This window comes from Chiloscyllium plagiosum, chromosome 3 (assembly GCF_004010195.1).
Source record: "Chiloscyllium plagiosum isolate BGI_BamShark_2017 chromosome 3, ASM401019v2, whole genome shotgun sequence".
Classification (NCBI taxonomy): domain Eukaryota; kingdom Metazoa; phylum Chordata; class Chondrichthyes; order Orectolobiformes; family Hemiscylliidae; genus Chiloscyllium; species Chiloscyllium plagiosum.
Genome location: NC_057712.1, coordinates 59,380,259 through 59,406,849, shown reverse-complemented (window position 1 = coordinate 59,406,849; position 26,591 = coordinate 59,380,259). Strand labels below are relative to the sequence as shown.

The following is a 26,591-nucleotide window of genomic DNA, read 5'->3' as shown; positions in this document are numbered from 1 at the left end:
CTGATCTCCAGCATCTGCAGACCTCACTTTCTCCTCCGTCCATCTTCTTTCCCACCTATCCACTCCACCCTCCTCTCCAATCTATCACCTTCACCTATCGCATTCCCAGCTACCTTCCCCCCCCAGACCCAGCCCCCTCCCATTTATCTCTCAGCCCTGTTGGACCACAAGGCTCATTCCTGATGAAGGGCTTATGCTCAAAATGTTGACTCTCCTGTTCCATGAATGCTGCCTGACTGGCTGTGTTTTTCCAGCACCACACTCTTTGACTAATTTATTTTAGTGAAATACAAACCAATCAATAGATCAAACTGGCATGGGTAACTTATCAACAAGTAGCTGCAAAATGTTGGAGTAAAAGTAAGTCAAATTCAATGTGTGGAAGGTCACATATACTGTATGATTGATTCTGCTTGATTGAAGGAGCTTGTGCACGGCTTGCTGTCTCTGCGAGAATGAGAGTAGCTTGTACTATAAATATTGTACATCCAAATAAATCATGACAACACCTAACTCTATAATGCCAAAGGGAAATGGAAGCTGAGGGAAGTTGATTGAATTCTGTTGGCACCTTTCTTTGACTTTTAAACAGAATGTTCCTATTATTAAAAAATCAGATTTTTAATTGCCACTGTTACGCCAAAGGACAGGGCATGTTTGATGTACATCTTTTTTCTCCTCCAATTCACGTTTTTCCTTCCTGTCCTGAATGTTGTAACTCCTGCTGGGATACAGCTCCATCGCTATTGGCATAAACTTTAATGCTTCATTGTACTGGATGTTCTCCATGTATTACTAAGTTTTGGTTACAATTTTCTCTTTTAAAATAAAGTGTGGGGGCAAGCATGTTAGGTGTCAACTACCTCACTAGCCTCACCACCATGAAAACTCGACTAATCACATGACAATCAGCTGTTAGATCACTTGGAGGAGCCGGTGTTGGACTCGGGCGGACAAAGTTAAAAATCACATAACACCAGGTTATAGTCCAACAGGTTTATTTGGAAGCACTAGCTTTCGGAACACTGCTTCTTCATCAGGTGGCTGTGAAGCAGAACCCTAAGACACAGAATTTCTTGCAAAAGAATAAAATGATATATGAACAAACCTAGATTGTTAAGTCTCTCACCTTTTATAATGGATTTGCTGGTTTCGGTTCTTTAATATGTAAATCGCGGAACTTCTTTTAAGTAACATTCTCAAGACCATTTAAGCTTTTATAACCAAAGGTGACATCTCAGTTCAGAGAATGCATTAATGGGGTGAGTCAGACCAATCTTGAGTCAGACTGGTTCTATTTCCAAAGTGGGACTTACAAATATTATATGGATTCACTGCCTGCATCAACTGCTTGGAGGTTCTGCAATTTTTGAGCAAAAGCAAATGTATCTGCAAATATAATTCTGCAAATACAAATTCACCCCGTAAACTTATATGTGTGTGCACATGCAGGAGAGAGAGACAGGATTAGTGTGTGACTGCGAGTGTGAGTGTACATTGAAAGAGTGTCTATTTGCGTATGTGCGAGCTTGGTAAAGTGTGTATGTAAGTCTGATGGAGCATAACCCTGTGAGAGGTGAGAGTGTGGGAGGTGTTATGTTGTGCATATGAGAGAGAGAGCTTGTGTATGAGAGAGGGTCTGCATGAGTGCGTGAGTGTGTATGTGAGAGAGGGTGTATAGTGCAGTGGGGTCACTTGTTGTTTGACATGAACCTAAGGTCCCAGTCGAGGCCATCTTCATGGGTACCAAACTTGGCTATCAGCCTCTGCTCGGCCAATTTGCGTTGTTGCCTGTCCAGAACTCCGCCTTAGAGGATGGTTACCCGATGGTCCGAGGCTGAATGTCCCTGACTGCTGAAGTGGTCCCTGATTGGGAGGGAACACTCCAGCGTGGTGATTGTTGCATGGTGTCCATTCATCCATTGTTGTAATGTCTGTTTGGTCTCGCCAATGTACCATGCTTCGGGCATCCTTGCCTGCAGTTATATGATGGGCATTCTTCAATGTGTATGCTAGCCTATCACAGACCTCGACAGAAGCATTCCTACTCCTTAGAAATTGTAAGTCAACACAGCAGCTTCCGGATCCAAAAGACTGTTTTTTTGAGGCCTACTCCTCAGAAGTGTCAATGATGAGAAGGTACAGCTTTTCTTTCCTGCTTCACCTGGTGAAGTAAGGAGAGGATACAGTGATTGGGATCAGAGACAAGGGCAGGGGTGGCTTTCAGAGGCTTCACTCTTGTCCCCTCATCCAATTCTCCCACTTTCCCAAAATAGGACGCAAGTTACATAGTTTACCTTGTCAGGAAACCAAATAAATTTCTTGCCTGCGAGGAAGGCAGAAAATCAGAGAGGTAGCAAGTTAAGCCCCTTAAGTGGTCATCAAATAACCAGTGAATGACCTTAATTGGTGGCAGGTTGAGAAAATTCCCTACTGAACCTTTTGCCGAGCAGTTGATTGGTGAGATAGCAAGAAGGGGGCAGTTATCTCACCAGTGCCTACTCGCCTGATTATTGCAACATCTTATACCTCTGTCACCACCTTTTACGTTCTACACTATTTGACTATGTAGTGAAGGAGAGCATCGTGATGTATACTTATGTGATGAAGCTGCTTCTTGAACAAGGTTATGTTGTACTTGGTTTTTTCCAAAAGTGGTTGCAAAAGACAGAGGTTCTGATTTGTCTGGGATTAGGCCACTTCAGTTATGGCTAATAAATATTGCCGAAGGCAACAATCAGGAGAAACGGCTTTGAGATTTGTTTTAAAATACTTGTACAATGAAAGGGAATGGCCAGTTCTCCCAGTGCAGGAATCTTTCTAGTTTGGTTCAGTTTTTAATGGGGACCCAGAGAAACAGCTGCTGGTGTGAAAAGAAGTTCCATTCAGCAAACAATCCCGAGCTAATCCTCTCTGCCATTTCTCTCTCTCTCTCCTGTAAGTACTTGTGTTTGAACTTACCTTTTTGCCAAGGGGTATGTTATTGGGATGTTGCAGGAAATTGGAACAGCACCATTAAGTTGCGATAGAGTCAGTTGGGTTTTCAGATAGGTTAAGTTATTCTGTATTCTGTTCTCTTTTGTTTGTGTTTCATTCAGTAGTGTGTAAATAAATTCTGTTTTTAAAACTGGAGTGGTTTGACGAGCTGCATCATTCCTGAAATATCCACTGTACATCTGCTTAAAACAACTAGAAAAGTTAGAGTCTGGGCTACCTTCTTGAAATGTTTTGAGGGGGTCTGGCCTGGTCCATAACACTTATCAATAGGACACCCTGTTACTCACCCTTCCTTGTGATTGTACCACTAATTCAATTTTTAATATAAATACTGTTTAATTACTTGGAAGTACTGAATTTAAACATCGTTAATTGGAGACAAAAAATTAAAATGTTTCATCTTGCGCTCAAGAAGCACACCGAACAAATTTTATAACCATTTCACACAGCATGAGGAAAGGTTGCTGATTGGTTGGACCATTATCAGCATGGAGACTCAACAAGAACCCGTCGCAACTGGATTGTGATTACTCGTGTAAAATGATGGTTCCAAGGTTATAACCAAAGGACCTACTACTACACACAACAGAACAGCTGCACTGCAAAACAACCTGGAGAGTCACTTGTTGGACTTGGACATGTGTGATTGGATTCTTCCTCATGGCTCATGCTTGTATGGACTGTCCAAGCCACACAGAAGTACTGCAATGTCTAGTTCTGCACAACAATGAATTAACGAAACTGTTGTGTGAACTGGTGTAATCAGTTCTAAATGAGTTTACTGTGCACTGAATTTACATACATTGTGAAGGAATGTTTCACATTTGCTAAGACCATACATGACCTGCATATTTTGAGTAACAGTCCATGCGCACTTTCAAAATTGCTAGCTTTTTTTACCAACAAACTGTTCAAAGAAGCTTTTGAGATTTGCATTGTGTCACCATATCATGGCAATCTCGACTTGCCACCTTGTGAGTGAATCAGTGTGCATAGAACTCATGAATTTAGCAACCCATGCAGTTGAGTTTAGTTTCATGACACCATGTATGTCAACATTCAATTCTTGCTAATGTTTATGCTGGTTACCATGAGAAATGCATCTTCAATGGACAGACCACAAACTCCTACCCATTGTATATTTCTGGTACATGGACGGAATATTTGTGATATTTGAATCCACAGTTACATCAAAATATTTTGTTACATAGCGTAATACATTCCAACTTAGCACTCAAATTTACCATTGAAATGGAACAATCAAATGAGCACCCCTCATTAGTTGCCAGAGTTCTTAACTATTATCTATTGGAAGTCAATATTTATTAGTTAATATATACTGCAATCACGTGCTCCAAGATCAATTTTATTGACAAACTTGTGAACAGGGACCAAGCCATCTGTTCACTTTGTAAGTTTAATTCTGAGAAAGGCCACATGAAAACTATCCTGCATTATAACAGATACCCTGATCAAATCATTACAATTGCAAAATCAAGAAAGTTCCTGCATGTATCATTTTTGACCCTGAGCAGTGCCCCATTTACCTGGAAAGGAAAGATGCCTCAAACATTTGAACAATAGGAGGAGCTAGCTGTCTCTTGCTGCTGCTATGCATTAACTCCACAGTTTTCTTCACTAACAGGATGCTGCTGTCAAGCCAAAAAGGCATTTTGCCGACCAAATGAAGGAGCAATGTAATACATGATTTTCAGTGCTGAAGTGATACCATGAATGTAGGCCATATATCCCAATAACTGGTGGACTATATCAAACAACACGTCCCTTCGACCATTCAGAGCTGGCAGTATGCTTATTGTACTCAACCAGCCTTAGAAAATCATACCCACTATTTGATGCCATTCTGCTATTGGAAATGATTTATTAAATCATCCAGATTGTGCTAACAGTTACATTGGAAACCAGTTTAAAGTCATTTGTTATGCTCACAATGTGATGCATTTATGCATGCTAGAAGCCACATATACCATGGGGAGGAGATGATCTGGTGGTACAATTGCTAGACTGTTAATATAAAGATCCCAGTAATGGAGATCCAGGTTTGAATCTTGCCATAGCAGATGGTAGAACTTGAATTCAACAAATATCTGGAATTAAGAGTCTGATGATAGCCATGAAATGATTGTCAGAAAAGACCCATCTGGTTCACTAATGTCCTTTAGGGAAGGAAATTGCCATCCTTATCTAGTCATGGACTACACATGACTCCAAATCTACAGCAATGTGGTTGACTCTGAGATGGGCAATATTTGCTGGCTTAGCCGATGATGCTCTCATCGCATGCATTAATTTTTTAAAAAGATGCAGGTCCCTATTTTGTATAGACTAATGTGTGCATACATTGAAATTTTTCATAAAATTGTGTCATGGAGACAGCCAATTGCTGCTTGATCTCCATGGCAACACCTTGACCAATCACTATCAACTTACCTGATCTGAGAATTAAGATTGACAGGTAACTGTTTTTGCAACATCTGCATGCCAACAATAGCCCAAGCAATCAGACTACATAAGATGGTACCTTTTTATTCAAGTTTGTTTCTTGCTTTCTAGTTCTGGTGAGTGCAAGATAAAAAAATTCAAATTCTTGTCCCCCTTTAACGAATGTTTAAATACAGATTTAAGAATCAAGTTGGGCATACTAATAGATTTTCAAAGAAAGATACATTTTATAAACAGAAGTTATGTTTTATTCAACTAAAGGCAAAAAAGAAAAGTCCTTAAATTGTTGATCTATTCTGAGGGAGAATGGTAAAGTGTAAGTTCAGGAAGAGTTTACCTGAATAGTTGCTACCACAGCCAGAACTAAACTTTTGCTACTTCCCACCTGTAAGGCATGGTTTCTGGAATAGCCCTGTGGAAGTGGTAGATTCTGCACCCCAGGTCAACTGGGACCTGGTGAAGCGTCTGCACATTGAGTAATATCTGGTTTTGGTTTACCATGTTGGAATGGGGCTCATCCAACACAGAGATCTTTGTCTCTTCTATAGTGGATAGTCAGTTTCTGGAGGTACTCCTGGCTTAATTTGTGGGACGTAAGTATAGAATTCACACCCTGTTATCCAATCAAATGCCATATTGTATAGGACTTTTGACATAGGAGCATGTTGCAAGTTGCTTTTTGGAAGATTAATCAACCATAACAACAACAAGTAGTTAAGTACAGGATTTTAAAAAAAGTCATCTTTAGATTATTTTCATTATTTGGATTATCACCTCTATGGCTGGTTTATCTAACACTTACCAATGTAAATGTTGGCAGAAACAAATATTAATCTATGATGCTGGCAAAAACCAGAAGAAGCAGAAATAAACTTTGTTCACAGAAGTTAACTTTTAAGCAGGTGCTTAAAGGAGGAAAAAAATGGAGAGATAAGAGAGTATAAAGGAAAACATTTCAGAACCTATGACTACAATGGACGGTCGTTGGAGGAGAACAGAGTTGATTGGGGTTGTAGGCCTGGAGGAGTTTCAGAAAGGCAAGACCACAAAATGATTTTGACACAAGGATGAGAATTTTAAAACCAATGTTCTGATGTGGTAGGAGTTAATGTAGGTTAGTGAGTAGTGGAGTGATAGGTGAACCAGACTTGCTGTGGATTGGGATATGGGCAGCAGTGCATTGGATGAACTCCTATTTATGGAGTGCAGGAGATGGGAGTTTGCAAAAACGCTGGAATAAATGAGTCTGGAAATAAAATATTGGATGAGCAATACAACATAGATGAAGCAAGAAACATGTTTATCATGTAGACGGAAAGGAAAACTGCTTATTAGAACATTATCAGAATGTTCTAACTATATTCAATGGTTTGAGATACTGGTTACTTTTTATACATATCTTGGGTGCTGACTGTTTATTCCATTTTTCCATTATTTCCACAGGTCTTCAACGTGCTGCAGAATGGTCAGTGAGAGAATCCCTACAGAAATTCATCACCAACTTCAGAAAACGCTTTGTTGACATTAAAAGTAGTTTCAAAATATTTTTATGAAACCTCTTATTAATCATAGACTTAATCTTTCATACGTCAAATTGGAAATGTCTATCCAAATCCAATAAGAAACAGGTAAAGTCCATTGAGGATTTTTGCCTACACTGCACAGAATATAATTAGATGTAAGGAAACTGAAAACATCTTTACATTTATTTACAGGTACAAAGATAAGTTATCAAATGAATACCATGACTATGAAAAATACCTAAAACCTTTGACCAAACACTTTGCAACAGTAAGGAAAGAAAACAAGCTATCTGGATTTTAAGATAAGGAAGTAGTATTTCAAGAGAAAGTACTTATGACTTCCTTCTGTACATTTTCAGAAACTAAATTAATGACTTAAATTCCCACCCAGCCACCCCACCACATCCCAACTCCCCCACCCCCGCCCCCACACCAGACCTCCCAACCATATTCAAAAGTTTAAATACACAGGAAGTTACTCCTGAGATTGTCTACCTGAAAGTCGTCTTGGCACGTCAGCAGTGATTGCAGGAAGCCCTGTGGCACGGGCAGAGGAGAGAGGGGTTGTGGAATGTATGGAAGGTGAAGTCATCTGACTCAGATAGGGTGGGTATGACTGATCATATGACCATGGTGGTGATGACTGGGCCTGCCTGGGGTCTGTAAACAGAGGAATCAGTCAATACTTTTTTCCCATCTTTTACCTTGCCAGAAAAAAACTCTCTATCACTTATGTTGACCCAATTCTACCTCGTTTCTACTAAATGTCAGTATTATAAAACACTCTCCTCTTACAAAATTGCATTCACTTAAAACATTTTTAAAACGTGTGTAAAGCAAGAACTTAAATAAATATTTATTATCCTTTGCTATCAATATGCTACAGCTCTAATATCCTTTATTTCAATATTGTAACCAACACTGATAAAATCATTATCTGAAAATATTAGACAACTTTTGTTTTCTTTTGCAAAAATGCTCTGATTCTTTTCAGAAGCATGCTATGCATCACTCACAGTCATTACAAAATATAGCCACAAAACACAACAACAACTTGCATTTATGCCTCTCGGTTGTGAAATGCTCCAGAATTTTGTAGCGGCATTAGCTAAAACAATTTGACACAATATGAGGAAGGCATATCCTGTGTTTCGATTTCAGTAAATTGTTTTATCTGTATAAATGGCAAAGTAGATATTAAAGCTTTATCACAATACAGTTTTTACATGTAGTATTAGAATGTAGTGGACGGCACGGTGGCACAGTGGTTAGCACTGCTGCCTCACAGCGCCAGAGACCTGGGTTCAGTTCCTGCCTCAGGCGACTGTGTGGAGTTTGCACATTCTCCCTGTGTCTGCGTGGGTTTCCTCTGGGTGCTCCGGTTTCCTCCCACAGTCCAAAAATGTGTGGGTTAGGTGAATTGGCCATGCTAAATTGCCAGTAGTGTTAGGTGCAGGGGTAAATGTAGGGGAATGGGTCTAGGTGGGTTGCGTTTCGGCGGGTCGGTGTGGACTTGTTGGGCCAAAGGGCCTGTTTCCACACTGTAAGTAATCTAATCTAATCTAATATAAATCTTAAGGAAGCAGAGAATTGTTTGCATTCATGAGTAAGCATTGCAAGGTCAGCAATTAATATCCACACTAAATCTGCAATGGCTTTACCATTTCCTTTAGTTTGGCCATGGCAGAGGATTCACAACTTCGCTGAACAAAGGACAACAGGTAGGGAGAAAAACTGAGCTGTGCTGTAGCTGATAATGCAACATCAACAAAGGGACCAAGCCACAGGTGACGAGGCAATATGGGGTCAACAGGAGGGGTCACTGACTAGAGGTTTGGAGGGATTGTAAGAAAGAGTTGGATGGGATTGTGTTTCCCAGGGCCCTCCAATGTGATAACTTACCCACCTGTGGTAGGTTTAATACTTCTGACAGTGGGGTGAGGCCATTGAGTGGGCAATTGTGTTTCAACTGGCCTCTGGAAAAGAAGGCAATCCTCAAGCCTTCTGGACCCAGATTTAAGTGTATGAAGGCAGGAAGGTTCCTACCACGGGAGGAGGAGGGTGGTGAACAGACATTAAATTCTATTGTATCCCAATGTGGTACGGTTTCGTTGTTCTATTGGCAGATCGTGCTATTAAAGTCTTACTGCAAGGAATGTCTGAAATGTCATGAGTGACCTCACTTTCAATTGACTCTGAGTAAATGAATTCTACTGCACATTTTTCTACAAACATTCATTCTAAAGAGTAACTGTTCTCTGCAACAGAGATATTGAAAATAATTTCGTTCAAGTGTTAAGTCAGGGACACAGACCTATATAACACAACTACATTGTCTTGTTAAGAAACATCAATTTGAATTTTAAAGCAGTATAGTCATTTCCTAAAGGGTCTAATAGAACAAGCAGTTGTTAGTTGTTCAGATTTTCTTTTTATAACTATAGTACAATTAGAACTGAATTGTCATAAATTGAAGTATGTTTATTAGAATTCCATTCTGCATATAACATAACTTGTAAAGCATAATGGATAAGTTCATTTGAATGGTGGGTATTATTTCTGTACCAAGTGATGCAATGTCACAAAACAATAATTCAGCAAACAATCAATCAATTCTAACTTTATTTATTCATGGGAGGTGGGTGATTCTCCAGCATTTAATGTCCAATCTTGCTTTCATTGAGAAGGTGGTGGTGAGCTGCCTTCTCCATTAAGTGTAGGTAGACCCACTAGGGAGGGAGTTCCATGATTCTAATCCAGCAACTCTGAATGGCAAGAGGTTTCCAAGTTAGGATGATGAATGGCTTAGAAGGGAACTTGCAGGTGGTAGTGTTCCCATGTATATGCTGCCCTTGTCCTTCTAGAGTGTGATAGTTGGTTTAGAAGCTGCTGTCTAAGTAACTTTGATGAATTTTATACATGGTACACAATGCTGCTACTGAGCGCCGGTGGTGGAAAGATTGAATATTTGTGGATGTGGTGACAATCAATTGGGTTGCTTTATCCTGGATGGTGTCAAACTTTTTGCATGTTTTTAGAGCTGCACTCATCCAGACATGTGGGAAATATTTCTTCATTTCTGATATGTGTCTTGTAGATGATAGATAGGTTTGGGCAGTCAGGAGGTGTGGCAGGGTTTCTAGCTGCTGACCTGTTCTTGTGGGCACTGTCTTTATATGGCTAGTCTCGTTAAGTTTCTGATCAATCTCAAAACTCGCTAAGATCAATAGTAACACGCCGGATGCTGATAATGGGGAATTCAGTGATAGTAATGGTGTTGCATGTCAGGGGCTCTCCTCGACAATTGTCTCATTGTTGGAGATGGTTATTGCCTGGCACAAATGTTTCTTGCCACTTGTCAGCTCAAACCTATATGTTGTCGAGATCTTGCTGCATTTGGACATAGATTGCTTCAGTACATGTGTTGTGAATGGTGCTATCATCAGTGAACATCTCAGTGTTTTATGTTAATGGAAGGAAGGTCATTGATGAAGCAGCTGAAGTTGAAAGGGCCTAGCACATTCCCTTGAAGATCTCCTGCAGAAATGTTATAGAGTCAAACAACATAGAAACAGACCATTCAGTCCAATTCGTCCATGCCGACCAATTTTCCCAAACTAAATTAGTTCCATCTTTACTTGGCCCATATTCCTCTAAACCTTTCCTATTCTTTGCTGAGATGGCTTACTTTAAAAAAACCACAACCATCTTGCTTTTTGCCTTTGTGACTCTAACTAGGAGAGAGAGTTTTGCCCACAATTTCCACTGACTCCAGTTTTGTTTGGGTTCCTTGATGACATACGCTAATCTGTAAAATTTTGTCTATATATACATACACACACACAATAGGGTGACTAGGCAAGCTGGATTGTAGACTATAAAATGAAAAGGTTGTATCAGATTAGTCGAGCTAGCATGATTGACATAATGTAAATCTAATTCAATCATGTCAACCATGGAGTCGTCACATTATCATGAGGGACAATGATGTAATCCAAATCCAATCACGTAGTAAGATAAAGCTCCAGCACCCTCAAAGTATAAAATTAAGTTGTCTCATGGAACCAACTGTTACAGTAAGAAGACTAAAGACCAATGTTGAAACTTTATTGCTGGAACAGCACAGCAGGTCAGGCAGCATCCAGGGAACAGGAGATTCGACGTTTCGGGCACAGGCCCTTCTTCAGGAATGAGCAGAGAGTGTTCAGCAGGAGAAGATAAAAGACCAATGAGCTATTTCAATTACTAGAAGAGAACAAAATGTGTCGTGTTACCCAGAAACCACAAGTTGGTATCCCAAGTGGATCAAATGAAAATCACTGCCTGCATTAAATATCATTATTTTGTACTTGTTTTGATAAACTTAATAAATTCTGTGAAACTTGTGAAAACATACTTGCACCTGAAAGGGTCTGTAAGTAATCAGGACTAGTAGACCCTGTAGATTGACTGAGATGTGAAAGACAATGATTGTAATTGATGTAGTTCTTACAATTAAAGTTGGAGCGAAAACCAAAACCTTCCAGTCATGGTATCACTGAAAGGGAAATCATGAGATTGAACACAGAGGCTTTGTATGTAGTGCATAGTTGTCAAAAATGAAAAGATAAACATAGAGCAAAATTGTAAAACAAAAAAGCTGTGTTTACTCTCTGAACCATATTGGGCAATTTCCTCTGCAACGACTGCATCAGGTGTGGGAGGAATTGGCTGAGGAGCTCTTTTACTGTGTTTTTTGTCACTTGATGTAACTGTGTTAATTTTTCATGCATGCGATAATGGATGTATATTGGGCAGGTATTTAGCGATGAAGGACAGCACATTTATACATGATTTATGCTAGGATAAAAATTGGTAGCAGAAGGGATAGTCCAGAGGCAAAGGAGGAGATGTTAAGGAGAAAAAAATTATAATCGTTTCAAATGTACTGGGCAAGTCAGAAATTAAACTCTTCTTATTCCACATTTTATTTGACCTATACTACCAGCCATGCTAATCTGCAGAAGAAACCAAATCATATTTCTTTCCAAATATGGAAAGATATGGAATAATATTGCTGAGAATCCATCATAATCAAGCAAATACTCCTATCCTTAATTATTGGTTACCATCAATATAAACTCTTGGGGCAGACAAATGTTCTGCAACTACTAAATTGCATCATTGAACAGACAGAAGAAAATCTGCTCCCATGACTTTAAAAACTGGATAATGTTGGTTTAAAACATTGCATTTAAAGTTGCAGCTCTATAGGAAATAGGTAGACAAAATTTTACCTAGAAACTGTGTGGGTGTGAGACCGTTCAATTCAAAGAAACAGTATGTCAAGAATTACCATACACAATCTTACAATATGTAAAACAGTTTCTGTTTAAAGTTAAAAATCACACAACACCAGGTTATTGTCCAACAGGTTTATTTGGAAGCACTAGCTTTTGGAGCTGATGGAGGAGCAGTGCTCCAAAAGATAGTACTTCCAAATAAGCCTGTTGGATTATAATCTAGTGTTGTGTGGTTTTTACCTTTGTACAGCCCAGTCCAACACCTGCACCTCCAAATCATGAATTCCTGTTTAGATCAGCTGCTAGTCTTGTATGCAAATAATGTCTTTTATCAGTACACATAAGCTGCGCCCACTTGTTGTCTTTGAGCACAGATTCTGGTCTAAGTAACACTTAACACTTTCTTATCCAAAGTATTTTGTTGTGGTGTCGCCTCTCATTTACACCTCCACCTTTTCCAGAATTCCCTGTTTGCATCCAACCAAGCCCCTGCTAGAGCACTGGAACAGCTCTCAATTACAAATGACATTCTATGTAACAAATCATGTTAGGACTGTAACAAAGGTAAATCATCCTTCCTTATTCTTCTTGTTTGTAGCCTTTGAAGGTGGTACACTACACCAGCACCTCCTAATGCCTTTCCAACTGGATGGAAATCCCTCCTTGGAAACATGCTTATCTATTTTAATAATGCAGACTAACACTTGAAATGACAACTGTTCCTACTTCCAGACTATTACTTCTGGTGCCCCACAGGCATTTGCATTCGTACCTATTTGCTGCCCTTCAGCAGCACTACCTAAAATAGCGAATTTACCACCTCTCCTGAGTCCTGTATAGTTGCTAAATGATCTGACAATTTATCCAATATCCAATACTGGATGAGTAGAGGTTCCCTCTAGTTAAGTATTAAGAAGACTGAAGCCATAGCAGGAAGATGAGTAGAAATTTTGTTATGGTGAATTGTGATGATCTGGAATGCTCTGCCTGAGTGGTAACTTTCAAAAGGGAATCCTCTGTTTAGTAAAAATAGAAAAAAAAAATGCTGGGATTTAAGAAATGAGAAAAGGAATAGAACACATTTGTAATTCTTTGAAAAGCCAGTAGAGTGAAAATGGTTTGAATGGCCTCCCTCTTTTCTGTGTGATTTCAGGATTCCAAATTCCTGGCTGTGTCTGATCCTACTCCTTTCATGACACTGATCTTGTCACAAAAGTGTAAGTAGTGTGAGATCTAATTAATGTTATCAGACTGCAATGATTTAAATCTGAATGAGGCACTTGTCCATCTGGGATGAGGGCCTCATACATGGACCAAATTGCACCTGAAAAAATGATGTTGAAGCATATGTACAATGTGGAATTGATGAGTCTGGCACATATCTGATTCCCATTGGGTTTATAAACAAAGGACAGGGCAGTTAAAATTGGGCTAATAGTATAACCAAAACTAATATCAGGATGAGGGTTGGTTTATTTTGCTTGTAACAGTTTAACTCTATTTCCTTTTAATCTTTTAACTACTGAAATTTCTTTGCAGCTACTCAGCCATTTATTTATTTCCATTATATTGAATTACAAACATAGTTATCTGAAAAAAAATGTGATATTAGCAGAAGGTAAAGCTTGAAAGGGAACCTTTATTCGTTTCAGTAAGGCAGGAAAAATGTAATTTTCCTTCTGATAATAGATGTCATCATAATTCTGTGAGTGTGCACACATTACAGTCTAATGTTACTCTACAATGTAGAAAGTTTTCCTGATGATTTTTTTACATCAGGTGAGCTTTGTGATATTATCCCATTGTTCACATTATCCCATTGTTCACATTAATGTGAATGCTACCTTTGTTGATTTGGAATAACATCTTGCTGGCTTTTTGCCACAATCATTTGACTAGCACTGAACTCTACGTTTCATGCGTCATCAATCATGAGTATTTCTTTATCTTGTCTTGCTTTGCCTGTTGATGCCAGGGTTAAGCAAACTAAACCTTGTTGCTGGTGTGTCTTTAAACTCTAAAGTGAGCCACCGATAGTAGACAGTGGAGTTATTCTGTACAAGAGCAGAAAATTGTCAAGTATGTCTTGAAGAGAAACATGGAAATTGTTGCCCAGTGTGTCACCTTACTAATACTTATATAATCACTGCTTCAAAATCTGTACAAATCTTTACACAGCATCATTCAGTGTCGAAAGCATTGGTGGAATTACAGAGGAATCTCGATTATCCGAATAACATGGATGGAGGGAGTATTTTGTTTGGATAATGGAACGCCGGATAACAGTGTTTAGCCAAACATCAGGACCTTGTGATCTTGTTCAGATAATCCAAAATTTGAAAAATCGAATGCCGGATAATTGAGGTTCCTCTGTAGTGTGTTTGGCTGTATTCTTACTCAGAAATGTTTCAGACTCTTCTGACATAAACTGTGGATGGCTATCTTATACCAATAACGCAGGCACCAATTTATCCTGTGAGCACAAAGCAATATTTTGAATTACCTTAATTTCCCTAATAGCAGGTTCTCAAAAATAAGTCACAAAAATATCTCCATTTTTACTTTCTGAAATGAAATGCAAAAGAAAACCCTGCTCCAGCCTTATCCTCAGCTTTCTGTTATGCATTGGCCTGAGGAAACATTAACTTGTAGATTCACAGCAGGAGATCATCATTGGACTCCCTGACACCTCCCAATGGAGAGGGCAGGAGAGTAGCAGAATAACAAAGTGCTCTGTTCTTGCAATAAATTACACTTATCCAATATATTATCATTAAAAGAACAAAAATAGGAAAGTATAAGTTGGACCTTCACTTAATTTGACTTGAGTTAATAGGTTGATAACAAAAATATGCTCACAGCATTTTATCAGGAAAGTACAATGTTTGTTGTATATCCTTTTTGTTTAATCAATGTACTTCCTGTTGCATCTTGTTATGAAAGAAACAAAACTTCATGGCATGTCAGATCCTGACAGGTTTGAGACAGACTTGTTGGCGTAGCTGGCGTCTTCTTATTTTGCAAGAAGTGAATGGCTGCCAACTCTAGTTTAACTATCAATTATCTCAATAATCAGCCACGCACAGAGTTTAATAGCTTTGCATTTATGTGCACTTGAGCAATTGAATTCATGGAGAAATGAAATCACTTCTTTTAGAGGCACAATTCTTTCAAATGAATGTATCTAAATAAAATTGAGCATTTGGGTCATTGCTGTGCACAATGTCTTACTTTTTGTTCTGTGTTCCATCGGCACTTCACAACTCCAGGGACCCAGGTTCAACCCGCCCACAGGCAACTGTTGCATATTCTCCCTTTTTTTGTGTGGGTTTCCTCCGGGTGCTCTGATTTCCACCCACAGTTTAAAATGTACAGATCAGGTGGATTGACCATACTAAATTACCCATAGTACCTAGGGATTTGCAGACTAGGTGGATTAGCCATAATAAATGCAAAGTAACAGGGACTGGACGGGATGCTTTTCAGAGTGTCGTTGCAGACTCCATGGGTTGAATGGCCTCTTTCTGCACTGTAGGGGTTCTATGATTCTATGGGGCCTCCAGCAGTGGCAGAATGGTGAAAGTGCTGGATTAAAAATCCATTGGGATTTCCTGTGCAGGTTCGAATCCTGCCAGTCATATTTGGGCCAGCACAGTGACTGAATGGTTAGCACTATGACCTCATAGCGCCAGGGACCCAGGTTCAATTCCAGCCTCGGGCGATTGACTGTCTGGAGGTTACATGTTCTCCCTGTGTCTGCGTGGATTTCCTTTGGATGCTCCATAATCCAAAGATCTGCAGGCTACGTGGATTAGCTATGAAAATGCAAGATTACAGGGATGTGGTAGGGAGCCGAGTTTGAGTAGAATGCTCTTCAGAAGGTCAGTGTGGAAACAATGATCTGAATGGCCTACGTCCATACTGTAGAGATTCTATGAAAAGATTTCTGTGATCTCCATTCTTTTTCATTTACATGTTCCCTCAATCATCTGCTCTCACTTGTTTCTTTGTTAAGTGGCAAAAATCTCTAAAACCTGGATGTTAATATCTCTGAAGTCAGTTGACTTGAAATTTTCCTATTTTGGAATATCCACTAAAGAACATAGAATGAGGATTTGGCCATTCAGCCCATCAAGAGTGCATTTAGATCATGCCTTATCATCTATGTCCATGCTAATTTCTGGCATTATCTCCATATCCTTTGACATGATTAGTCTCCAGAAATCTATCTTAAATATGCTCAATGATTGAGCTTCCACAGCCACTGGATGTAGAGAATTTCAAAGATTCACCACTGAACTTAAATGAGCTACCTCTTCCCTGCCATTAAGTCCTTGCTTTAAGGCTCAACAACCAGGGGAAACAACCTTTCTACACTCACCCCATCATACCCTATAATAATTTTGTAAGTGTCAACCCCCATTCTACAAAGCTCCAGGGAATATAGATCCAGTCTCCTCAATCCCTCCATCCCAGGGATTAATCTGGTGAACCTCCCTTAGAATCCCAATATGGCAATATAACCCTCCTTTGATAAGGACACCAAAACTGTACACAATACGTTAGGTGAGAAATCACCAAGACTCTACGCAACTTTAGAAAGACAACTTTATTTATGTACTCACGTCCCCTTGCAATAAAGACTAACATATACTTTGACTTCTTTATTGATTGTTTCACCTGCATGCTAACTTTTAGTGTTTTGTTTAGCCAGGACACTCACATCCCTTTGATCACCAGCACTTCCTCCCTTCCACCATTTCAAAAATATACTGCCTTTCTTTCTACAAAAATGAATAACTTCACATTCATTCATCTCACATTCATTTGTTTTATTCTAGCTTATTCACTCAGCCTATCCAAGTCCTCTGGAAGCTTCCTTGCATTTTCCTTACAACCCATGTTCTTACCGTGTCAAAAGATAATTTACATATATTACACTTGGTTGCTACCTGTAAATCATTGCTATAGATTGTAAACTGCCACAGATTGCGAAGAAAATTGACGTAATACTCTTTACCTGTGACTAGATTCATTGGTCAATAATGGCTAAATGATTACTGTTTCAAGGGAACACTCCAAGTGGTTACAAGAACAGATTCACTAGATTGCACTTATATTTCTAGTTGTGTGTGTAAGTCATACAAAACAAATCCTGGGTTGATGCTTATGTTATAAAAAGGAATCGAATTATGTGATTCATGCTTTTCAAAACAAAATAAGTATCCACACCATGATTCCTGCAACATGCTATCACAACAATCATGAGACTGTTAGAAATCTTTAAAACAGTTTAAAAGCTTGCACTTAGTTGCTGTTGGCCCTTTGCTAAAGTATTATGTTTGCCAATGGTCAGTAAGGAAGATTACACTGGGTTGCCTGGTTCTGCTTCTCTGTATTCCCATTGAATTTTTGGTTTAAAATTCGATGTGTAACAGGTGTCATCAAGAGCATGAATTAGTGTAAAGTGAACTCTTGGCCTTTGTGGTGCAGTGGGAGAAAGTGAGGTTTGCAGATGATGGAGATCCGAGTCGAGAATGTTGTGCTGGAAAAGCACAGTCAGTTAGGCAGCATCCAAGAAGCAGGAGAATTGACGTTTCGAGCATAAGCCCTGCATCAGGAATGAGGCTTCTGGGCCAAGGGGGCTGAGAGATGCATGGAAGGGGGTTTGAGCTGGGGGGAAGATAGCTGAGAATGCGATAGGTAGATGAAGGTGGGGGTGATGGTGATAGGTCGGAGAGGAGGGAAGATGGACAGGTAGGACAGGTCAAGTGGGCAATGCTGAGTTGGAACGTAGGATCTGGGATAAGGTGGGTGAGGGGAGATAAGGAAACTGGTGAAATCCACATTTATCCCATGTAGTTGGAGGGTCCCAAGGCGGAAGATGAGGCGTTCTTCCTCCAGGTGTCAGGTGGTAAGGTTTGGTGATGGAGGAGGCCCAGGACCTGCATGTCTTTGGGGAAGTGGGAGAGGGAGTTCGTGTTTAGCCACAGGGCAGTGGGGTTGTTTCATGCATGTCTGTATTCGCATTGATTCCATTGTGCAAAACTCTACATCAAGAACATCAAGTAGTGTAAACTCTACATTGGGAAGACAGGATGCCTCCGTGTGGAACGCTTCAGAGGACATTTCCGGGACACACACATGAAACAACCCCATCACCCGTGGTCAAACACTTTAACTGTGTTATAGATGTAAGAAGCACAGTATTATCCTTGTTCAGTGTTAGAAGTTCATTATAAAACTGAGTTGTTATTGAAGATTAAAGGGAGATATATAAGTTGCTGTGCAAAGATAGTGTCAAATTTGAATATGAACATAAGGTTCCAGTAATATTTAACTTACTGAAACAATCCATTTATGGAGGGAAATGTGTTGCCTGGAAAGAGGAGATACGAATGGCATTATGAGAAGTGACATGAGAATAGAATTAGTTGAGGTAACTCATTGAGAAGGATACTGGCACAAAGCTCAAAGGCTCCTATGCTGCACTGTTCTTTTTTTGTTAAATTTGGACTCAAAACCATGTGCTTTACTAACTTCCTGGGCTCATGCATGAATAATGACCACTTCGGTAAGGCAACACAGGGTTATCGCACCCCTAATAGAATTGTACAGCAGAAGTCAACACCTTTGAGGAGGAGAGAGAAGATTGACTTGGAGATTAAGTAAATAGATATATGCTTATGGTAAACAGTATATGCAAAAGGAAGAAGACGACAATCAATCATGTTACCTTAACATGAACTGCCATCAATATATGTAGGAATTCAAAAAATAAAGACAACTTTTTTAAGTATTCGGTTCATCAGATATTATGCTATCAACAATTGAATACACATTGTCAATCTCCATTTACAAGCACTTCAATAAACGTAAATATTATAAGTACAAACTTATTAGTAATGAAGAGAGTTAGAAGTATAGTTTTGAACATCACAACACAAGCAGCAGTCAACTCTACTCAAGTTTGTACATACCTGCAATCTGAGGTGTTGTCTGAGGACTGAAAGGAGCTGGTGCAGGATTGAGAGAAGGACGAGGACTCCGTGTTGTGGCACCCACTGACATTGCAGTTTGGCGAAGGCGTTCCAACTCACTGAGACGTTCTGAGAATAATCCAACTTTGGGCTGGTCTTCAGGCTTCTGTCTGTGTCCTGGTTAGAAGAAAACAAAATAGCAATCTACAAAAATTGCCTTGTAGCCACTTATGCTTAAAAATGTAGGCTTTTCTGTAAAAATAGGAATTTATTCTCAAAGGCAATCCGATCATATTGGAGATGCTCCAGAGATAAGCCAGCATAATAACAGTTGAGAACCACACAAAAGGAGGACGAGTCCAAGAGCAGAGCAGTTGGAAAGTACAAGGTGGAGAGTAGAGCAGTGGATAAACAGTAGTCCATGAATGGCACAGGACACAAAAACAGAGTAAGGTTACAACACCAGTGAAACTAAGTTATGGATAAATATTGAGCTTTTCTTTAGTCTTTATAGTATATGAGTGTCACTGGCAGGGTTGACATTTGTTGCACACCTCTAATTGCCTTTGAGTGGTTTGTTAGATCACTTCAGAGGTCAGTTAATAATCAACCATATTGCTGTGAATCTGGAGTCACATGTAACCAAGAGCAGGTAAGGTCAACAAATTTCCTTCTCTACAGGACATAATTGAACCAGATTGACTTTTACAACAATCAATAATTATTTAGTTTGTGGAGAGTATCATGAACCTGGCAATAAATGTTGGCATCTCAAGAAACTTTACCTCAAAGTTAAACTAAACTCTGAGTTGCAGACAATGCAAAGCATCAGGGAGACGAAGAGGAGGCAGTTGCACTCCTTATATAGTTAATGGTGCAGAACTCATTGGTGATCAGGGACATGAGTTGTGACCGTGATTCAGACAGGACCCATGTTTAATGCTGAAGGAGCTTTTCACTTTACTATTATCCAATAAGCACAAGGTTGTCTATGTGATTGAGGCCAAAGTTTGCAAAGCAGATGGGCAAACTGACCCAGCACTATTATACATAAAATGATTCAAGTGGCAGTAATAAAAATGAATGTAGTACTAGTGGGGAATTGGGAAGTTAGGGGTACAGATACTGTTCCCTGTAGTTCCAGATTTAAAGACATTCCCTCAAGCTTTGGGAAAAATGGATGTGAGGGGAAGGATCTAGTTGTTGTGGTCTACATTGGAATCAATGACATAGAAAGAACTAAGTGTAAGGTTCTACTAAGGGAGTTTGAGGAGCTAGGATCCAAATTAAAAAGCAAAATCACACTGTTTTGGATTATTATTGAACTTTGTGCAAATTTCTAATGGATTAGAAGGTTAGATGCCTGTCTAGAAATCATAAGATTTGATTTTTTTTGAGCACATGCATGTTCTGGAGAAAGAGGTGACTTCTATTGGGAAAGGCTGCACCTAAACCAATATCATGTTGAATCAAATAACAACAGTAGTCAATTGGGATTTAACTAATGAAGTAGGCCAGGAATGTGACGTTCGAAGGACTTTGGAATGGTCCATTCAAAAACATTAAGAGAAAATTGTAGAGCAGAGTGGTAATTTGGGTAAATATAAAGCCAGTGGAATGGGAATGGAAAGTCACTTTACGAAAGGCATGAGTGACATCAGTTAAAAACGAAAATAGTTAAAGCCAACTGTACCATATCAAAATACTTGAAGCACTCATAACAAATCAGATGTAGTAATTACACAGCTAGAAATAAATGGGATCAGTTAAACTAATAGCTATTAGATGTAGCTAAAGAGCCACAAAGTTTCTGAAAGGTCACTGGACCTGAAACATTAATACTGATTTTGCTCCACAGATGCTGAATTTTTCCAGCAATTCCATTTTTTTCTGATTTCCAGCTTTTGCAGTTCTCTTAGCTTTTTGTCAAGTTAATATTGCTTATTTTAGGAGAGAGTGGAAAAATAGACCAACAGGAGAATGAACGAATCTTAGCTCAGAAATGTAAGGTCTCTTTAGGTGGAGATAAGAAACAAGATAGAGAAGAAGTAATTTATATTCCTGCTAATAATGTTTAAAGCGTTGGACACAGTATAAATCAGGAAAGTGAAGTTTCATGGAACAAAGGTAATACAATAATCCTGTGAGATTTAAGGTTGATATACAATGTGTAAGTCGAATTTATAGTCTGAATGGAGAGGACAAGTTCATGGAAGTTCTTTTAAGTCAATTAAAGATTAGATTAGATTCCCTACAGTGTGGAAACAGGCCCTTCGGCTCAACAAGTCCACACAGACCCTCTGAAGAGCAATCCACCCAGACCCATTCCCCTACATTTACCCCTGACTAATCTACCTAACACTACGGGCAATTTAGCATGGCCAATTCACCTAACTGGCACATCTTTGGACTGTGAGAGGAAACTTGAGCACCTGGAGGAAACCCACGCAGGCACAGGGAGAATGTACAAACTCCACACAGACAGTCACCCGAGGTGGAATTGATCCCGGGTCTCTGGTGCTGTGAGGCAGCAGTACGAACCACTGAGCCACCGTCCCGCCCCAAAATCTAAACTTAATTAAATCAAATTGAGCTGAACATATGTTGCTGGAAAAGCGCAGCAGGTCAGGCAGCATCCAAGGAGCAGGAGAAGGGCTGAAGAAGAGCTCATGCCCGAAAGGTCGATTCTCCTGCTTCTTGGATGCTGCCTGACCTGCTGCACTTTTCCAGCAACACATTTTCAGCTCTGATCTCCAGCATCTGCAGTCCTCACTTTCTCCTTAAATCAAATTGAGCCAAATTAAACTGGTTTCAAGGGATACTGTGACAAAATCAAATGTTCAAAAATTTAAATGAACAAAATTCAAATTAAAATGTCACTTTTGAAGTTGATAATGTACTCCAGCCCATGCAGTGCCCATTAGCAATGGAAGGCGTCAGTTGTCAGTGGACACTGCTCATGCCTTCTCCAATGATATCCAGGCACAAACATAACCATAAAAATAGTGCAGGCAGTCAGATCAATCATAACCTCAACCACCCACTACCTGGGACTGATTATAACCAGTGTGGCCAGGTTCAACAGATCCTCTGATCTGCCCATATCCCTCATAGCAAGTGGGCAAAGATCTGAGCTTCAAATAAAAATAGTGTGTGGTAGATTATAGTGCCCTCAGAAAGCAAAATAGGACGTGCAATCTCATAGGACATGGAACATGGACTCCTCAAGACCGCAGAAAACACAAGCAGCACAGGAGTCTGGTAAACAACTTAACCTTTTATCATGTGGGGCTACTGCATGCAACACCCTCTGCACAAAATCCATAAGATCATAAGATTGTAAGCCTCAACAGAAAAGGGGAGTATTCTCACATAGCGAGCTTCCATCTGTGGTCCCTGAGACCTGCAGCTGGCAAGACAGAATACTACAGTGTGTTCGGAGATTGACACGGGTGAAGCAACTGGACGGGACCATCCTCTGCACCAAATAAAATGGCCTGAGAGGAGTTTCTGCGAGATGGCTCATATTTTTAGGCACAGGTTCCTGAGGGAGATTTAAGAGTCTGAGGCCAATGTGGAATTCACTCCAAATGGGGGCAGTCTCAGACTGAATTTCACCACAAGCCTGACTGACCTCAATACCACAAGATTTGATGGGACTGTGTCATAGTTTTGAGGCCATAGATGGCATCAGCCATAATCTTTTCATTGGAGTGTGTACAGGATAATCTTCTAGATTAGTATGTCAAGGAAGCAACTAGGAAAGAGGCTATTTTTAATTTATATTGTGCAATGATGCATTGTTAAAGAGCTTTGAGAAGGTAATAATCATAATAAACTGACAATTGAATTTGATAGTGACTTAGTAAAAAAGACTGTAATCAGAAATCTAAACAAGTTATGTAGTTATGAAAGACAAGTGGGCGGCACGGTGGCACAGTGGCACAGTGGTTAGCACTGCTGCCTCACAGCGCCCGAGACCCGGGTTCAATTCCCGCCTCAGGCGACTGACTGTGTGGAGTTTGCACGTTCTCCCCGTGTCTGCGTGGGTTTCCTCCGGGTGCTCCGGTTTCCTCCCACAGTCCAAAGATGTGCAGGTCAGGTGAATTGGCCATGCTAAATTGCCCGTAATGTTCGGTAAGGGGTAAATGTAGAGGTATGGGTGGGTTGCACTTCGTCGGGGCGGTGTGGACTTGTTGGGCCGAAGGGCCTGTTTCCACACTGTAAGTAATCTAATCTAATCTAAGTTGGTTAACCTCAAATGTGAAACAATTTCAAAAATACAACAATAGCTAAGTGATGGCAAGCATTTATAGAAAGAAATCACATTTTGTGATGAATATTACATGCTCTGAGGAATGAAAGTCCATGGGAAAAGTAGTCTAACCATTGCTAACAAGGGAAAGTAAAGATGACATTTGATTAATGGGAGAAGTTTATAATATTGTCAAAAAGCCTCAAATAATAGCAAAACACTGTGGTTCTGGAAATTTGAAATGAGAACAGAAAGTCCAAGAGAAACTCAGCCTGTCCAGCAGCATTTGTGGAGAGAGAAAGAGATTTAATGTTTCAAGTCTCAAGAGTCATACTTGGTTCAGAAGAAGAGTCTTTGGACTTGAAACGTGCACTCAGTTTCTGTTTCCACAAATGCAGCCAGACTGGTTGAGCTCTCCAGAATTTTCTGTTTTTGTCTTAGAACTGGAAGCTTGATGATTAAGAAGATTTTAGGATTCAGCAAAGGTTAACCTTGAAATTAATATTGAGAGAGAAATGGAATACCAAATAAATTAGCAAGGGACATAAATAGCAACATAAAAACAGATTATAAAATGCTCAATAGGTATGTGAGAAAAGATTTGCAAAAGAAACTGGGTAAGGTACCACTCAAGAGATTATTATTCTCCTTTCTATATCAATGAAGAGCTCTGCATTTCCAACAAGAGATTCTGATCAGGGCTCCTTCATGAATGGGGAGAGCACTTTAAATCTGACAAGCCCCTTGAAATGCCAAATGGTCGAGGAAAGGCAAATAATATCCACAATTGTGCAACCTTCAGTTGCCACGTTTGTGATATAAAGGTCAACATCATAGACAGCCACTTTGACAGTTACTGTGGAAGGGTAAGTACACAAGGTAAGTGTGAGGTTAGAGCGCCAGAAAGGTCGGGTGCCAGGTGGGTAGCACGTCAGTTAGGTACGAGGTCACGTAAATAGGGTGCTAGACAGGTAGGGTGCATGTTGGGTAACAGATAAGGTCCTGGATAGGTAGGTGGCCAGGTAAATAACTTGGAGCCAGGTAAGTCAGAGTCATAGAGATGTACAGCTCTCGGTCTAACTCGTCCATGCCGACCAGATATCCTAAATTAATCTAGTCCCATTTCCCAGCATTTAGCCCATATCGGTCTAAACCTTCCTGTTCATATAGGCATCCAGATGCCTTTTAAATATTATAATTGTATAAGCCTCCACCATTTCCTCTGGCAGCTCATTCCATACACACACCACACTCTGCGTGAAAAAGTTGGCCATTAGGACCTTTTTAAATATTTCCCCTCTCACCCTAAACCTATGCCCTCTAGTTTTGGACTCCCCCTTCGCTATTCACCTATCCATACCCCTCATGATTTTATAAACCTCTATAATGTCACCCCTCAGCCTCCAATGCTCTAGGGAAAATACCTCCAGCCTATTCAGCTTCTCCCTATAGCTCAAACCCTCCAAAACTGGCAACATCCTTTTATGTCTTTTCTGAACCCTTTAGCAGGGAGATGAGAATTACACACAGTATTTGAAAACTGGCCTAACCGATGTACTGTACAGCCACAACATGACCTCCCAGCTCATAGACTCAATGCACTTATCAATAAAGGCCAGCATATCAGTTGCCTTCTTCATTATCCTGTCTAGCTGGGACCCCACTTTCAAGGAACCGTGAACCTGCACTCCAAGGTCTCTTTGTTCAGCAACACTCCCCAGGACATTACTATTAAGAGTATAAATCCTGCCCTGATGGTATTTTTCAGGTAAGTCAGGGTGAGTAGGAGATTTCAGGAGAGATGGCGCCATGTCCTGGGGTTGAGGAGAGGTATCACGTCTGGTGGTGGGGGGTAATGGTGTTGGTTGCTGGTGGGAGAGGAACAAGGTGAAGTAATAAGTCCCTGGGGGCTATGCAGAGTGTCAGGTCTGGCAGCAGGAGAAGGCAGCTCAGGCTCCAGTAGATGGGAAGGAGGTTGTTGAATCCTGGGGACCTGGCAAGAAGTATGTCATGTCTGACAACAAGGGTGGAAGGAGGAGAGCTTGTCTAGTATTTCCCTGATCATCATATAGTATTAATTGTCTGGAGATAGGACCTCTCACAATGCAGAGTGAGAAGATTTCTGATTCTGAGTGAAGCCTAAGATTGCAGGATTTTGAAGATATAAGAAAAGCAATATTATGAAGGAATTTAAATACAAGAATGAAAATATTAAACTGGTAGAATTGGTAGGCCACCTAGAAACCAATGCATGTCACCAATCAAAATATGTTAAACAAGACATTGTATGTCATAGGATACAGCAGCAAAATTTAATGTGTTGATATTTGTAGACAAATAGATGTTGGAGAATGGGCAAAATAAAGCATTATAATAGATGTGTCTGGAAGTGACAAAACCATGCATATGCTTTATGCTGCAGATGGACTGAGGCATAAGTGAAGGTTTTGCAGAGGTGATTTACACAGCATTACTACCCCAAAAGTTTGGGAAAGGCAGATGATGCAAAGTATAACCAGGGCAAGGAACAAGTTGTGGCCAATCATGAGGAAATTTCAATCATACTCAAGATATCGCAGTGATACTCACAGTAAGGTATAGGTGACAAGTCTCCTATTATGGAGAAAATGGAAATACTGAAAGGAAATACAGTTGTGATTCTTGATACATTGGTAAAATTCAAGGGACTTGTGGTCACTGGGCTGTGCAAGAAAGGATTCATTATTCCAGAATCTCTGAATAATAATGATAACTACAGCAACCCTTCTATTGGAAATGGCACAGATGAAATTAGCTCCTGTTGTAAGCAGAGATGACTTTTGAAGAGATGCTTGCAACCAAGAAACTTTTTAAAACGATACCCAATATTTACAAGGGTATGTAGAAGACAGCATCCACAGAACCCTGCTGTTCAGGTCCTAGCTCCATGTGCAATAACATGAGTAGGCATCACTAATGATTTATGCTGTTCCTTAACATGATTGGATTTAACTATTATCATACATCTCCTTAGTCTTCATCCAATCCCTTTTAAATCATTATTATTTAAATATTAAAATTTCTCTTAACGTTTAACTATTAACAGTTTCCT

The 26,591-nt window shown here is 39.9% G+C and overlaps 1 protein-coding gene across 4 annotated transcripts in view; it reads right to left on the bottom strand.

The window, feature by feature from the left end:
• The window catches only part of runx2a (RUNX family transcription factor 2a), a 153,401-nt gene that overhangs the window by 17,210 nt on the left and 109,600 nt on the right, over positions 1-26,591 (bottom strand). For 3 of the 4 annotated variants that reach the window (XM_043682629.1, XM_043682603.1, XM_043682614.1), the window contains exons 5-6: positions 19,246-19,422; positions 7,479-7,643 (exon numbers count right to left, since the gene is read on the bottom strand). In XM_043682629.1, the coding sequence (XP_043538564.1) occupies positions 7,479-7,643; positions 19,246-19,422 (342 nt within the window). The remainder of the gene's footprint in view (positions 1-7,478; positions 7,644-19,245; positions 19,423-26,591) is intronic. The other variant, XM_043682622.1, reaches the window with a different exon arrangement.